The sequence below is a fragment of the Triturus cristatus genome, chromosome 4_1 (assembly GCF_964204655.1).
Source record: "Triturus cristatus chromosome 4_1, aTriCri1.1, whole genome shotgun sequence".
NCBI classification, from domain to species: domain Eukaryota; kingdom Metazoa; phylum Chordata; class Amphibia; order Caudata; family Salamandridae; genus Triturus; species Triturus cristatus.
Genome location: NC_140585.1, coordinates 269,813,450 through 269,831,498, shown reverse-complemented (window position 1 = coordinate 269,831,498; position 18,049 = coordinate 269,813,450). Strand labels below are relative to the sequence as shown.

General features: G+C 41.6%; 1 protein-coding gene across 1 annotated transcript in view; it reads right to left on the bottom strand.

Annotated features, from left to right (window-relative positions):
• LOC146854247 (V-type proton ATPase 116 kDa subunit a 4-like) overlaps positions 1–18,049 on the bottom strand; it is a 2,520,670-nt gene that overhangs the window by 1,038,682 nt on the left and 1,463,939 nt on the right. The window contains exon 13 of the mRNA XM_085651038.1: positions 16,091–16,227. Coding sequence (XP_085507164.1) covers positions 16,091–16,227 — 137 coding nt within the window. The remainder of the gene's footprint in view (positions 1–16,090; positions 16,228–18,049) is intronic.

The window sequence follows — 18,049 nt, the reverse complement described above, 5'->3', positions numbered from 1 at the left end:
CGGACCCCTCCTCTCTCCCCTCCCCTCCCCCTGCTGCCTCCTCCTCTCCTCATCTTTTTTTCCCCTTCAGCGCAAGGCGCGCTGTGACTGACATCAGCTGTGTCATGAACTTGGCCCCTTGTTCCTTTGATTACACATTCGCTGTTTATTTATTTAGTTTTAAAAATTAAAACAATAATAAAAGCTACAAGCGTGCGCATTGTGCTACCTTATTACATGGATTGGGGTTGAAGCCACTCCCAGTAGGGAGGGGCGCACACACTGCTGAGCACTGAGGCAGGCTCAAGCATTGACCCACGGCTTGCATTGCGCTGGGTGAGGGAATGGTGCCTCCCTGCACCTTCTCTTAGGGGCACATCCGTGAACGTGATGCCAGGCTCTCCGGGGCTCTCCGTTCCAGCCGGTGAGTATGAGTGGCGCTCTCTGTTCATCTGTGGCGGGGGCACCCATCACCCCAGAGGCTTCCCCTGCCCCCAGCCGCCCTCACCTGCCTGTCCATTGGCAGCCGGCACCGAGGCCCTGCATGGGCACAAGAGGGGACTCCCAGCCCCAGACAATGCAGGGTTAGGACTCCTAACTTTAGGACTCCTAAACGCCTTCTGTGAATACCGAAAGTCTTAAAGTTAGGATTTTTCTCAGTTTGGGAGTAGTAAAGTTAGGACTACTAACTTTAGGACTCCTAAATGCCTTCTGTGAATACCGAAAGACTTAAAGTTAGGATTTTTCTCAGTTTAGGAGTAGTATAGTTAGGAGTCCTAACTTTAGGACTCCTAAATGACTTCTGTGAATACCAAAATGAGTAAGTGCCTTCTGTGAATACCAAACTGAGTAAGTGCCTTCTGTGAATACCCAAATGGTAGTAAGTTTAGGATTTTGTCTTAAGTTAGTTCTGTGAATCGGGCCCTATGACTCCGTAAAATTAAGCAAGTGTTAGCAAACAACAGGCATAAGTCTATGATGCATAAATTCACTCATTTCCGTTAACCAGGTTTCTATTAATTTTTCAGAGTTTGCTTTCATGTGCAGTTATATGTGACTCTGTGCTCATTAAGCTCCCAAAAAACCTCTAACCCTTACTCGTCCACCCTCTGTAATTGGTAAGTTAGCCCTGTTTACTCAGCTCTTACAGATCAAATAAGACAGCCTCCTTTGCCTGTGTTCTCTTACACGCCTGAAAAGTATGAGGCACATTTACTCAACTTTAGCTGACCCGTTATGTAAAGGTGTGTGTGTGTGTGATTTCTAGCACAGGTTTTGTACAGGAATGGTACCACTCAAAATATTATGCTTAGAATAACTTTAGAACGTTTCATACATTGGATGTGAGCTGTACATTTTCCATGGTGGTATATAGGCAAATGCAAAAAGAACAATTGATGGCCAGAATGCTCAACAATCTCAAACATTCACCCCAGCACAGAGATCTCGGCCAAAATCAATTGTTTTTTTGTTCCCCACACCATTCCAGTTTGAACCCAGCCATATGCAAATCAGTCTTGCCCCTGTTCCACATGGGAACAGTCCAGCCCGAACTGCCAGGCCAGATCCTCCCTAGACCGGAAACAAGCGTCCTGGAATATAGGTGTATAGGCAAGACAAAAAAATGTGTACTTCTGTATCCCTCTTTTAGAGAAAGAAGGGATACAAATCAGAAGAGGGGGTATCGCTACCTGTTTGCCATTTAACATAGAAACTTTTTACAGGTAAAATTCTGTATGTGACTTTCATATACATTTGTTTTTTAATCACAGGTATGATGTCATCCAGGATGGCCTCGAATGGCAGCTCATTCTTAAAATTGAGGGATTGGTCACTAACACCACCTGGCCTTGATATGACGCACTGAGACTTAATCACATATGACCAATAAGTCTCTTTTAAGTTTTCACCATTCCTCTTGTGATGCAGCTCTGGTCGTCCCACAGTATTCACAACCCAGAGTGTGTAACCAAATGTTCACATACTTCAGGCATGGGATAACACACACCCGGTCCAAGCATACCACTTCTAGCCCCAGGCAATGCTGCTCCAGCTAATCAGTGGACCAAATTCTCACCAAGTATGCTACAGGTCTAAATTAAAATTATGTCCACTATAGCTTTTATGACCATGGCAAGGTGCATGGAACGTACAGGTACTCTTAGAAAAAAATAAACCAAATGCCCTAAGGAATTCGTTTTCAGCTCCAGCCAAAGCCAACACATTTTTTTTTCACCAGTGTTTCATATAGCGTGAACTTGACCAGAAGGTATCCGGTATCAGAGCACTTTACATGAGCACCAGTTACGTTACACAAGGACACATCCATTTTTGTTAGGCATGGGGAGATTAAGTGATTTGCCCAGAATCACAGGATGTTGAGCGTCGATGCCGAGACTCAAACCCGGTTCTCCAGATTTGAGGTCGACTGCCCTAGCCGTTAGGCCACATCCTCTCTCCCTTGTAACAACCCTACTGTTCTGCATCTTCAACGGCTGAACCCAGACTCTAGGCGTGGTGCACCTCAAGTACTGGACAAATCAGTTTAGAGAACGTTGATTTGAACATTTTCAATACTACCGAGGCATCATGCACAAGCATTAGATGAGATTTGGTAACTTGAGGGGACCATGACATGCGGCTAGAGATCTTTACCCAAATACTCAAAATTAGAAACATTTTCAATCATTGAATGCCCCAGGGTCACCTTTGTGGTTTGTGAGTATTAAAACACATACACATGGTTTTAGAGTGATTAACTTTGAGCCCAGTTTCATAGAAGACAACAAACGTATCTAAAGGGAACTGTAGCCCCATTGGAGTTCGCGATATCAGTAAAGTGTTGTCTGCAAAGCGTAGGGCAGGTAATGTGCATCCAGCCACTTTTGGTGAATCATTTCCACAGTCATTTCTTGGGCAACAGTTATATACAGGGATTTTAGGGTTGGTGCCAGTACATATCCTTTCTGATGCTCTTCTCGGCCACAATGCGGTCCGTCAGTTCCCTGTTTCTCCTCATCTAACCTGGCCGTTGTTATTGGTGTGTAATTGAACAAGTATTGATAAAATGCTTTCTGGTACCTCCATACATGTAAGAGCTGCACATAGTTTGGATCTTGGGATCATGTCAAATTACAACATTTAGGTAACCTTGCTGCAAAGTAACTATTTTCTAGTGAATAAGGAGGAATAGAAAGACCTTATAGATCCTACTCACTTTGTATCTAAATCCTACCTGAAAATTAGAAAGAATCTCACTCTCTACCGTCAAGTCCTGAAGTTTTTTAATGACAAGTCTGCAGAAAAGGGTTTGGAGGTTGTCGATTAAGCTAATTAATTGATCGTCTTAATGAACCTTTTTGTAAATAAGAATAATTACCAACCCCCTCCTGGTAAATCAGAGCCTACCATTATTGCGTTAGAAACCGAATTGATGTATGGAGCCCAAATCTTTGGTTCTGAGAGGAAGAGGCCCTCATGGATTTTAACAGGTCCAGGGGCCTTGCCAGGTTACATAGTACCAATTGCTGTCAAGGTATCTTGTAACGAGAATACCAACACCTTGATACCCTGATTGGCGCACAATTTATCCGTTCACTAGATGGCAATACTATCAAAAAGTGGAATGGAATAAAGATCTACAAAGTGTTTTGACCAAATATGAGGTTGTATGTAAGAGTCTACTGTAGTTTGTGCTTGGTAGCTACCATTGGTGACTATGTGCAGAACACCTTGCAGTCATTCCTTTTCAACGCTTCTATAAGCTCACAACAGTTTTCTTCCTGCCACAATCTTTTACTCTGGACTAATTAGCGTTAATAATTTCACCAGGCCTTCTTTTTTGCAACCATATTCCCCTCTTCATTGAAGTGACAAGCTTTGCTTTTGCCTTCCTACAGCCTTTTTTTAAACCAAGGCATTTGCTTATCCCGTGGGTATAATGACTCCAGTATTCGGTAAAACATGTCAGTTAGTTTCTCAAACAATCTATTGTGAGTTTTAATAAAATGTGACCCATCATTTTGAGGTGAATTACATTGTACTAAGTATTCCGTGGCACCTGTGACCTCCTTATAATTACATACTAATGGTTCCAGATGTTGAACAATATGAAATCTGATAGACCTTATATTATTGGGCACAGTAGGTGGTTGGTCTTCTAGAAATGTGGGGCAGTAATAGGATTACATTGATCCTTTTTTTGTTTAAATGGAGGGTGTTGTGATCACTATCCGTGTGCTCGTATATTTTCATATCCTCAAATGATGGGCAATATAATCAAACCTGCTCCCGTGGCCAGGTCGATTAAAAGTAAATTTACCTTTTCGATTAAATCCGTTCTTCCATTGCAGGAAGGCAAGCCTCAAAGTAGCCAGCTGGATCTTTGGTAGTCCCGGAATTAATTGGCGAAAGATCCAGCATGCATATACCCCACTTATCTTCTAACTCCGTCAGTGAAAATAGTGATCTGACACATTTCAACTTATCAGTGTTTGAGGCTGCTGCTTTAACCAAAAAGAGGTTGACAGATTCCTTAGAGTTAAGAAAATGCATATTCCAGGAGTTCATTTGCAATTATAAACCTGTACTATACTTAGCCAATTGCATTATGTGCACTGCCTGCATCATATACCAAATACAATTCTTATGAATAGCATTTTGCATCTGGTATGTTTTATCAACTCTGCCCATGTGTTTGTTGTAGTCCAAAGCCAATTAGGCCTTTCGAACTTCAGCAGTCTGACCTTAAATGGGCACTGGTGAAGTAATCTTGTCATGGATCGCATTAGAGCAATGTACACTACTTTGGCCATGCAACATGATGGTGAGCAGCCCTTCACATTGTAAAGCACTGCACTTCCCTAATGTATGCTTCTTACATATCAGTTGTTAAAAACTGATGTAGGAAGGTGGAGTATTAAGTGGTAATACAGGTTAGGCTTCACCATTCAATACTCTCACAATACCCCAAAGAGGGTCCTTGGATTCACAATAATAAATCCTTAGCTCAGTCCTGGTAGAGTTGCATAGAGCAGTCAGGCTTTCCTAGAGCAGAGTATTATATATATATTTCTATTTAAGTTTCAAATGAATAGCATACAGCCTAAAATCTAATTAAGGTTAGGCACCCTAGCACACGTAATATTCAAACTGTGGTTATTGTCCCATGTTATTCACAGCACAAAAATTATTCAATTCAGTCGAAGTCTTTTCCTCTTTTTTTCTTTATGTCCTTTAATCCAGTAGGATGTTCATTTGCCAACACGTGTTTCGTCGCCTCTGTAATTTAATACACGCAACTTGTTCACGGCTGAATAAAAAAACAGTACGGTGGCTTAGGTTACATACTTTAGGGGCAGTGTTTACATTCATTTTATCAGAACAAATGTGATGGTGTCTGTGCATGCACATGACACAGTGATTATAACAATCTTTATTTAAGACCCAGATTAAGAAGGTTATTTTAACATTTCATATCCTTTACTCTTAACTCAAAGATAATTGGAAAAAATTCACGTGAGTAGTGAAGATTGTATGTGACTGAATTAGATTCTATGTGTATAATTTCCTGTGTTTCTTACCCTTCACCCAAGAGAAGGAATCAAATTATATATAAATGTCTAAAAAACCAATTCCAAAACACACTGTGACCAAAAGCCTGAGTGAAAAGCAACACCACTATAATCCGACTCTAGAAACATGCAGTAGAAGTCTAAACAAGAAAATCCAGTGAACCAACCTGAACAATAATAATGAGAGTAATCTGAGGGGAGACACAATGAAAACGCATATGCTATTGTCAGTATACGTCATAAATAAAGTGTGTAGAGTAACATTTAATCCGTAACTCTACAAGAGAAAGAGCGTGATATGTACTCGTATTGTGGCGATAATTCCAAGCCACAATAATCCTGTGGCGTGGGGTACGGGATATTTTCAAAATTAGGCAATATATATATGCTCCGTATGGGCTGTCAATCAAAACCCCTCCTTTGTCAATAGGCTTCATGTCTAAGTTGAAACAGAAAAGAAAACAAGAAAATTCTTGTTTACTAACTAACTCAATCATTGAGAGAAATATCCTTAAATCTAGAGAAAAACGGTACATTCCGCCTTCAAAACGCGTCCTATTCAGTTCCCATGTCAGTACTTACTTAAACTTGTATCTATACACTCCCTAAGGTACACAAAAACTTACCCTTTCCACCGGGGAGGCCCATAATATCAGGAATAGAGGGCCCCACAGATATATTATCCAAATACGTTGACATCTTCCTCAAACCTATGGTGAACAATCTACCATCATTCATACGGGACACAAAACATGTTCTGGGGCTATTGGCGGACATAACGTGGGACAATGAGATGACGCTAGTGACCCTTGATGTCACAGCCCTCTATATTAGCATCAAAAGAGAGTGCGGATTGTTGGCTATTAGAAAAATACTCAGTACACGCTCAGCAAGTACATGGGAACATACAGAAATGCTGATTACAATGATTGAACTGATTCTAGATAACAATGTCTTCATTTTTAAGGACAAATGGTTTCGGCAGAAACAGGGAGTAGCAATGGGTTCTAGATTCTCCCCTTTGTATGCCAACCTCTTTATGGGCTGGCTGGAAGAGAGATGGATCTGGGGCCCAGATGGTTCAAAATGGACAGACCACATTATGTTTTGGGGCAGATACATAGACGACTGTCTGATGATCTGGAGGGGTGATACTGACAAATTGGTAGAGTTTGTGGAACACCTTAACAAGAATGCAATGAACATCAGATTCACCTACGAATTTAGCAAAGAAAAAATAGCCTTTCTGGATATCGAACTATACATTAAAGATGACCAAATGAACAGTAGACTTTACCGTAAGAGCACAGCCAGCAACACAATCTTACATGCATCCAGAGCACACCCGTCACATCAGATTAATGCCATCCCCTATGGGGAATTTGTGCGGGATAGACGTAACTGCAGCTCAGAACAGGATTTTAAAGCATGTACTGAGTCTATGACACAACGTTTCAAACAACGGGGCTATGGTGGAGGTATACTGGCCAAGGCCAAAAACAGGATTGAAAAGACAGAGAGAGTACAAACACTTAAAGAAAATCCCAAGAAGAGGAATAATGACAGTAAGGTTAGTTTCATTACTAACTACAACAACCTTTCGAGTGTCCTAAGTAGGAGCCTAAATAGACACTGGCATATTTTGAAGGAAGACGTAACATTATCTGGTGCGATCAACAAAAAACCTGAAATAACCTACAAAAGAGGTATGTGCCTAAAGAACCTTTTGAGTCCGAGTTACCCTATTACGAAAACAAATACTGACTGGCTTACAGCACGATCAAAGGGTTTCCATGGGTTTGGGCACTGTACCGCCTGTAAATGGGCCATCAAAAGCAAATTGGATTTCTTGGGCCAAGATGGCAAATGCTACATGATCAGCACCAACATAAACTGCAGTTCGAATTTTGTGGTATACATAATAGAATGCAGATGCCACAAAAAATATGTAGGGAGCACCATAAGACCACTACGTGAGAGAATTGGGGAACATATGAGGGCGGTCAAACAGGGCGACCTCAGGTACCCTATAGCGACACACATTGCGAACTGCCACACACAAGGACATCATGAAGATTTTTCCTTTTATGGGATAGAACAAACTCCAAGACACCCAAGAGGTGGTAACAGAGAATTACAATTGCGTAGAAATGAGGCATCCTGGATCCTCAAATTACGAACAACTGAGATAGGGATGAATGTGGACCAGGAGTTGCATTACTTCTTGGGCAAATAAAATGTTAAGTGAGAACTATGCACATCTACTAACATCTAAGAGTTGAAAGATATGCTTTTGCTGAACCACCATGGCTTTTTATTGCTGCACAAACACACAAGACACGTTTACTGAATTGAGCCTGCCAATCTACGAAATTGTTGTTATAACAAAGCAACCATGATTTGTGACATAAAGAGAATTTGTGTTGTCATGTAACAAAGGTAGAATGGTGTTTAAATATTTAACTATATATACTGATGTCACCCACACGAAATAGTCACTGAAATTGACTTCGCAACATTTGAGTAAATACAAACACATATTTGGGAAAATGGAAGTAGTTGGATTTCATCCGTGTAGGATTGATAGTAATATACCAGTTATACACTGAAATACAGGCCGGTTGGACGCTCAACGGATCGCAGCAGATCGGCTTATACCATGTAAATTGACACCCAGGTTCTTATGTTCAAAGTCCGGTTTCTGTTTTTCTTTCTAGATAAATACTTGCTTATGTCGTGCAGGGATTAAGTCTCTCCACTCTCTATTTCACTTATACCGCTGGGAACGTTGTAAGAAGCTTTTGCCAGTTTACGGTGGGTATTGACGCAGACAGATGCGTATTTATAGTCTGTCTGCATCTATGCTTACCGGTGCCTATGGTGCTTTTCGGCATGCCGATTTCAGCCGCCTTTCATTTAAGCTCCACGAATAGGCATCTGCGGGTGACGATATCTGAAAACTATTATGATATTGATCATTACAATACACTGGTCTTGTCACTTTAATTGTAGTCTTAAATAGTAAATCCAGGGACAATTAATCAGTAATTTAGACCTTGGTCGGGTTTTACTTTTAAATCACATACTGCCTTATAATTAGCCCATACAAACATGGCGCGAATTTTAAACACCTACGCGATCACGCTGTTTACGTGATCACATGATCACGAAGACGCTCGTATTAAGACACGTCACTTGGAAATACCGGCACTCGCACACGAGGAGACCGGCGTGGGGAGACTCTTGATATGAAGGGACCAGATTACAAGTTTAAGAAAGTACTGACATGGGAACTGAATAGGACGCGTTTTGAAGGCGGAATGTACCGTTTTTCTCTAGATTTAAGGATATTTCTCTCAATGATTGAGTTAGTTAGTAAACAAGAATTTTCTTGTTTTCTTTTCTGTTTCAACTTAGACGTGAAGCCTATTGACAAAGGAGGGGTGTTGCTTGACAGCCCATACGGAGCATATATATATTGCCTCATTTTGAAAATATCCCGTACCCCACACCACAGGATTATTGTGGCTTGGAATTATCGCCACAATAGGAGTACGTATCACGCTCTTTCTCTTGTAGAGTTACGGATTAAATGTTACTCTACACACTTTATTTATGACGTATACTGACAATAGCATATGCTTTTTCTTTGTGTCTCCCCTCAGATTACTCTCATTATTATTGTTCAGGTTGGTTCACTGGATTTTCTTGTTTAGACTTCTACTGCATGTTTCTAGAGTCGGAATATAGTGGTGTTGCTTTTCACTCAGGCTTTTGGTCACAGTGTGATTTGGAATTGGTTTTTTAGACATTTATATATAATTTGATTCCTTCTCTTGGGTGAAGGGTAAGAAACACAGGAAATTATACACATAGAATCTAATTCAGTCACATACAATCTTCACTACTCACGTGTACTCACGAGTTAAGAGTAAAGGATATGAAATGTTAAAATAACCTTCTTAATCTGGGTCTTAAATCAAGATTGTTATAATCACTGTGTCATGTGCATGCACAGACACCATCACATTTGTTCTGATAAAATGAATGTAAACACTGCCCCTAAAGTATGTAACCTAAGCCACCGTACTGTTTTTTTATTCAGCCGTGAACAAGTCGCGTGTATTAAATTACAGAGGCGACGAAACACGTGTTGGCAAATGAACATCCTACTGGATTAAAGGACATAAAGAAAAAAAGAGGAAAAGACTTCGACTGAATTGATTAATTTTTGTGTTGTGAATAACATGGGAAAATAACCACAGTTTGAATATTACGTGTGCTAGGGTACCTAACCTTTGTATCTTGTTGCTTTTGCCACAATCTTTTGGGGAGGCTGGTGGTTCTCCCTTACCCTATAGCACCGTCTAGAATTAGTAACTAATCTTTAATATTTGGAGTGGAATTACTTGTGGCGCCTAGATCCTATTACCTATACCACCGAGATCTTTTGAAAGCACTAAAATCTAATTAAATCAGGCAAGAAAAGCTGCACTCCAAAGCAGTTTCTGTTACGCGTTTCGACTATTCAGTCTTGACAGCGGCGTCACTATGGGGTGCGGGGGGTGCGGACCGCACCGGGTGACACCCTCACATGGGGAGACACCCAGCAGGGCGCAGGGCGCAGGGCGCAGGGGGAGGGCGAAGGCAGTGCGGAGCGAGGGTGCCTGCCTCTGATCACCGAGTTGTGGGCCCATCTTTTGAGCTGTTGGGAGTCCTGAAAAGGCGTCTTTCAGGCACAGCAGCTCTGTGTACAAGCTGAGGCCTCTCGCCTGCTAGCCCGGCAGGTCTTCTCTAACTGAAGACAGTGGCTGCAAGACGGGGTTCTCACTCTCTTTCCTGTCCTTTCTTTTATTTGCTCCCCTGTGAAATGGATCCAAAAAAGAAAATCACTTTTGCTGGAAAATCAATGTCGTATTTTTCTGACATTTAATTCCAAAGTGCAGCATCAGGAATAAAAGTTTAAAAATATGAAAAATAAATAACTAAATAAAGTAAGACAGAGTGGTAGCAAACTGGCCAGATTGATTTTATTCACACCCAAACACATTAGCTGATTTTATTCACACCCAAACACATTAGCGCCACTTTTACAGAGTTTGCCAGTGAAGCGCTATTTTTGTTTTCTTGTCTTTGTTTTCCCTGGGCTTGAAACTAGTGCACCAATCCTGGAGGTACTGCAAAGTGTGGATTGAAAAACAAAATGTGTACTGCGGCTCTGTGTCCAGGGATGTGGTCTTTTTACCATACTGCTTACGTTTTGTAAGGATATAAGCATAAGACATTGAAATGGGTCCATTCAGGGCCCTGTAGTCATGCCCTTAACTTTTCAGGCAAAAGCACTCACTGATTTCTGAACAGTGAGTGTAAAAGCGTTAAGGTAACCATGTTGTTCCTGCTTACATTTCACATGGTTTGCAAAATTTTGCATTCCCTATGAGGGTTTGCTTTTTCCAGGATGCTGTCACTTTTTACTTGTAGTCCACATATTGCTCTTGCCCAGTGCGTAATTTAAATTGAGCAGCATCCAGGTGTTTATAGCCGGCAACAATTGGGTTGTAGTTGAAGGCAGTCTGAGATTTTCTCAGTGGGGCAGTATGGTGTTCAGTGGGGAAGAGGATGTGGCACTATTGCCAGAGCTGCTGAATTTGGAACTGGGGATCCAGGTTCAGCCTTAATAACCAGTCCACCAGACCACTCTCCTGAGAGAGCACTATCTCATGCTAGACCTTAGAAGGCTTTGCAAGACATTAGAAGCCCCAGTGTCGTAGCACCAGCAGGTGGACCCTAGCATGACAAGTGTAGGTTAACCTTCAAGGCTTGTCCACCACTATTCATACTGAAGTTCACCTCCAGTCTTGTGGGCAGGCCTATGAAGCAGCACACCCTAGAACAACAGTGACCCTGTCACTGAGATCACAAGACCCTTGAGAAGGGCCAGCTCTAGGGCAGTGCAACCGGTGTGACCGCATCAGGTGCTGACTTTAGGTGGAGGCATCATTTTTGCAAGTCTGTTATGGTATTAAAAGCGCTTGCTGCCTCCTTCCTGGCCTCCAGCAATTTTCGGTAACAATAAAAATGTCATGATGACTCTGGTGATTAATGTTCTTCCTAGAGAGAGATCGGAATTTTGTCTAATGGAAGATTTGACTCATGGAAAGGTAGCTCAGAGGGTTATTGTAACTGCTGCAAAGAACATGTACCATGCAGATCACAAAGTGCACATAATGCAAATAGGCCAGTGGGCTACTGCTTTTGTCAGAGAGATCCTTTTGTTACTTGCAGTTTATAAGTTAAAATCCTAACATAGAACAGTGAGCTATTAACTGTCATCTACTCCGCAGCAACACAAGTCACAATTTTTATTAACTTTTGATACGTTTGAGCTACAAACAATTTATTAGTTTAAATGGTCAGATCATGCTGCAGATCTTGCATTATGAGGCAAATATGGCAGAGCCATTATTATTTAGAAAACATTTGCAAACTAGGATTTTTAGTCATTCATGTTTGAACTGCTGTTTTGGAAAAGGGAGAAGTGCTGATGACAGAAACTCCATGGCTCGGAGACAAATGGCTTGTGCTTCCACATTTTATCGTATTTGGGGACATTCTGTGATTAGAAGCATATCACACTTAGTGAATACGTTTTACTGTCAATAACTCATTATAACCTTAAATAATCATGTGTATCCATTGGTTGATAAAACTGGGCAGTGAAACCAAACAAATACAAAAAATTGGGATGTTTGCGCATTCTGGCCACACCTCTGGCTCCGCCCACTGATCCAATCCTTGGGTTATTCCTGCCCTCTGATTCTCCGCCCACAGTTCCCCTACTTTTTTTCCCCCACTTTGACGACTGATATATCGTGTTGCTGGATAGTGGGAACACCACACCAGTACAAAGTACCATACCTATGATATTATAAATTCCAATAAACTGTTGACTAGTAGGTAGCCCACTGTACAACCAGATTAATGAGTCATTATCACACTGTTGTTAACAGGCACATTTTGTAAATATAGGACCTAAATTTACAAACGTTACTAAGGATTCTGCATGGTCCCGTTATTTCCCAACTATTTCCATTGCCGGACTCGGAGCAGCGGAGGTCCATGCGGTAAGTCGTGAGGGGGTGACACCATGAGTTACCCGCACCGGGTGACACCAACCCTAGTGACGCCACTGAGTCTTGATCATGGCTGGTTGGCCTAGATTTGATTTTACCTTTATACCATCGCACCCCATGCCTTGCTGCTGCATTATATTACATGTAGTTTTTCATTTTATACAAACATTGCAACATAAAATCAGCTCATTAAGTCCACATAATGTTGGTACGTCATCAAATGTACCAACATTATGTGAATTTAATGAGCTGATTTCATGTTGCAATGTTTGTATGATATGAAAAACTACTTGAAATGTAATGCAGCAGCAAGGCATGGGCTGCAATAGTATAAAGGTAAAACAAATGTAGGACCACCAGCCATGATCAAAACTGAATAGTCGAAAAGCATTGGCTTGGTACCCATGTGAACAGTGAATAAAGGACTGTTACAGAAACCGCGTTGGAGTGCCTCTTTTCCTTGTTAAAAAAAAGCTGCTGTTTATTTCTCAACTGGAATTGTAAAAAAAATTGTCCTCACATTGGCATTCTAACTTGCGACATAGAGATCTCAGCAGCAGATGGTTAAGGAATGGAGCTACCTCAGCCAGCTCTTGCAACCAATTCCACATGAAGATGTTTTTGTTTGTGAACGCTGACCAGCGTTCTTTGGTGGTAGCCCCTGCATTAATGGAGCTCCTTTGTTTTCACCCAAAGCATCTGCTAAACTGCTGCAAAGCGAATTAATTCTTCAGTTTGGTGGGGTTTCTCACTATAGCAGCAGGAGGCAGATTTGTTAATGTGTTTTTTACTGATTTGGTCAAATAGGAATACTTCGTTTTTTAAAGTTCGTGGTTTGGTTTCGAAGGAACCTACTTTTTTTGGTGTGTGATTGTAATTATTTGCTCAAGCTGTCTGTTTTAAACTCATTACTTAAAACTGCCCCTAATCGGCATAATCGACAAATCAGTTTCAGAATGAATTCCCTTTTCAGATCTATCCCACAGACATCTTTAGCAATAGCGGTTTGTTATGGGTAGACCTATTCTGTTAATTTATCATTGGATAGTTTTATTGTCATTCTTATTTGATTGATTTCAGATTCAAAGGTTTTCCTTCCAGGTCTTGTGTTTGTCAATTCATGGATCATGACGTCTTTGCCATCCTTTGAAATTGATGACTGGTATCCTTTCTCCGTGCCTGTTGTGCATGCCCATTGACGTATTTTTTAAACCTTTTGATGAGCACAAACACTTTACCAAAATATTTGTGCAGTTAGAATATGAAACAATCCTCTCCTCAAATAATTTGGGTATTTCCATGCCCCTCTCCCATATTTGTGGGCAAAGCATAGAAGTACAAGCACTTCCGGGTAGCGTGAAGGCACGGAGGAGCTCGGGTGATTAAAGTACAGGCACAGCAACAGGCAGGTAAACTGTTGAATAGGGACTTATCTTTTACCGTAATCCAGGTCTACTGGATAAACTGTAGTTGCTCTGAGTTAAAGAAGAAGATCTTCTGTGCAACGCTCAGATCCGTTAAACGAAAGAGGCACAAACAAGCTTCCTTATCTTTTGTAAGTATTTATTTACGCTGAAAAGTGACTGTGAATGTTGTTGCTTTGAGTATTCTACATAATGCTCTTGTTTTAGTTTTCACTTCCTCTATCACCTCTTTCCGCTCCCAATCAACCTCAGCCAGATCATCCTCACATCCAAACGTGCTTTATTTAAACATCTTTTCGTGCACCCCTCCACCCCCACCCCAGGAACCTGCAAGCACTTTTCCTTTCAATCCTTTTTAATTTTTGCATTGTTATGAATCTTCTTCTAAGGACACATTGGTCAGTTTTGCTTATCTTAGATGTGCTAAATGGTTAAATAACATTCAACTTCGTAATTTAGCATTTACTTTTTATGGTACGTATAATACACTCAAGTTTATTTATCGCTTATTTTTAAAAACGCATACTCAGACCAAACCTGACATTTTATGGATAGGATGTAAGACCGTGTCATTTACAAAGCCAATGGCTCTAAATCTCGCAAATGTGAGACCTATTGCATTGAAAATGCTTAGTACTTTAAGGTTTCCAACAACCAGTCTTCAGGACAAGGAAAACTGAGGAAAAATCAGATAAGTAAAGTAACCAGATAATTAGCACTATAGCGCGTTACCATCTAGTACGCATTTGCTCGATTAAAAAGGGGTATTCCTTTTTTATTTTACTTGCAGGTTATTTTAAGAAGAATCTTTCTGAAGAATGTTGAGAAGGTTCAGAATTCCAATGCGTCCCGATGCTAGCACCGGGCAATCACGACGGCAGGAATCCTGGCTGGAAGCCAAAGACAACGCAACAAGGATCCAGGAATCCAGAATCCCAAAGACGCCGATCTGAGGAATGAGGTAAGGGACAAACAGGATGGGCAAATGTCAAGCAGTTTCCTGCGGGGCAGCGCATAGTCTTAAAAGCTACTTGCTCGACTAATTTGAAGGGACCACACACTCGCGGTAAGAGTTTCGCAGTCCCAACACCTGTCAGCAGGAGCCGGAAAAAAGAACCTAAGCAACTGCAACCTGCTCTTCATGATGGAATACTGGTGGTCTCTGGGACCCTAAAGGCACATTCTCTATGTTTAACTCATATAATGACAGCCTATGGTACTACACTGTCCTGCTCTCCTTCATCTCTATGCTCTACCAAAAAGGGTTTGTGACAGATATTTATGTAGTTGTACTAAAACATCATGAAATTATACATATAGATAATTCTCCAGGCCCCCTTTTTAAATACAAGATGAAGAAATGGGTCATTGTAGCCTAGTGCTATCGGCTGCATAATTTTCTTTCTTAAGTGACTCTGCAGGCCTTCCAGAAGAAAGGTGAACGTCTACACTTAAGAAGATATATTGTAAACAAGTGCTGCTGGATCCCCGCACGAGTGCGGGACTATTCAGTGCTCATGACTATAAAAGGAAATCCTCTACGAGAGAAGGATGCTATGTAAGAGAGGCTGGTCACATCTAGGTAAAGCACATAAATACTTCTTGTATGGGACCATTATTGTGTGTGGGAGCTTTCCGTACACCTAATGTATAGACAGGAACGAGGAAGACAGAGATGAGATCACATATGCTTATCACAGTGCTCACTGTGGTGCCTGAGAATACAATTTGCAAGGAGGTGAAAGGAGTGATTTCAAACTGGAAAGAAAAGCTCTCTGCAATATACCCTCACAAATTTACATTAAAAGGAATACTCACTTGCTATTTTGAGAAATATTATTTGAGGACAATTTACATTTCTTATACACTGGTCAATGAAAAAGCATATATTTTAGGTACACTTAAGTATTACTAGATTTAGTGAAAAATACATGGAAACCACTACGTAAAAATAGAAAGGTAGCTAAGCCTCAAAACTCACTTCATCTGTGATATTCTTTGTAAGTACGTTCTCGTTCAGGACCATCCAGACTGCAAAAGTCAGCATGATGATTCCATGGCCACAGTCCCCAAACATCACAGCAAACAGGAAAGGGAATGTGATTATAGTATAGGGAGCTGCAAAAAGCCAGAACGAGAAACAAGAGATGAATAAGAAATAAATCTGTGAAAAGAAAGCAACATCTGAAGCGGGGATGAGATATATGGAGGGCAGAAAGAAGAGAAGGAAAGAAAACAAGTTACTTACCTGTAACTTTGGTTCCCCAGTATTGGTAACTTTCATAGATTCTCATGCTTTGCATCATTCCCCGTCGTCGGAATGGGAGCCTCGGTAAATAAAAAATATATCATAACCATAGAAACAAAAGAGAAAATAGGCTTAGGCCTCATCTCATTTTGTAGTATATCACCCTCTTTGTGTAAAAGAGCCCAAACTTTTGCCAGGACCAATCAGCACAGCCTCACCCTTTGGAACCTTCCTGAGAGAGCTCAGAGCCTCAGATTTTCGTAGCCGTTGTGCAAACAGCCACTACCTTAGTAAACCGGCAGAGCTTTCCCAGGGGAGGTGGGCGGGCGCATGAGAATCTATGGAAGTTACCAATACTGGGGAACCAAAGTTACAGGTAAGTAACTTGATTTCTTACCCCAGTATTGGAACTTTCATAGATTCTCATGCTTTGTATCAGAATAGTAAGCAGTAAATCACAAAAGCACATTTTGGTAGACACTTGACCTTACATAACCATCTCAGTTTACAGTAAAAAACAATCATTACTGAACCAAATGTGCTTACCAGGATGGAGGGATTGTAGGGAAAGCTCACCTCTCAATGAAAAAGATTCCTGAGGACTGCTTGACCAACAGCAGCGTCATCTCGTCCCACCGATTCCAGGCAGTAGTGTTTCGTGAAGGTGTGTACACTGCTCCACGTTGCTGACCTGCAAATGTCTTTGATAGCAACCCCAGCAAAAAGAGCCACTGAAGACGCCATCGCTCTTGTAGAATGAGCACGGGCCCTTCTGTTCAAAGGTTTACCTGCAGCCTGATGACAGAATTGAATTGCACTGGAAATCCAGCGGGAAATGCCACTCTTAGCGAGAGGCAATCCCTTCTGTGGTGCACTGTAGGAAACAAATAACTGTGTAGACTTCCTGAAAGATCGTGTGCGCTCGAGATAGAATTTCAGACATCTCTGGACATCCAAAGAATGCAATGTTCGTTCCGCCTGGGTAGAAGGACGTGGAAAAAAGGAATTCAAAATCAAGGGTTCATTCAGATGAAAATCCGAAGGCACCTTCGGGATGAATTTTGGGTTGGTTCTCAATATTAGCACATCCTTTTTGAACTGAAGAAATGGCTCCACTATGGACAGAGCCTGGAGTTCACTAACTCTCCTAGCCGAGGTCAACGCTAAGAGGAGGGCTAGCTTCCAAGAGAGGAACTTCAAGTCCGCTCTGTGAATTGGCTCAAAGGGAGCTTTCATGAGCTGAGCCAGTACTAGGTTGAGTTGCCAGATCGGTGGAGGTGCTCGGACCGGAGGATACATCCGAAACAACCCTTTCAGGAACTGTTTTATAATCCTCGCGGACCATAGAGATGGCCCAATGTCTTTCGTCGAAAACGCGATATGGCAGCCAGATGTACTTTGACAGAAGAGTGCGCCAGACCTGATTTAGCCAGCGATGGGATGTAAGGTAAAACCTGATGTGGCAGGGATTTATAAGGATGGAGTTTATTCCTCTGGCACCACAGACAAAACCTCTTCCATTTTGCCCTGTATGTCTTATTAGTGCTTGGCGCCCGCGCCTGGGACAAAACATCCCTGCTCTCCCTGGAGAGATTCAGATGACGGAATTCTCTGTATTCAGGAGCCACGCTGTCAAGTGTAGTGACTTCGGATCCGGATGGAGCACCTGTCCCTGATCCCGCGACAACAGAG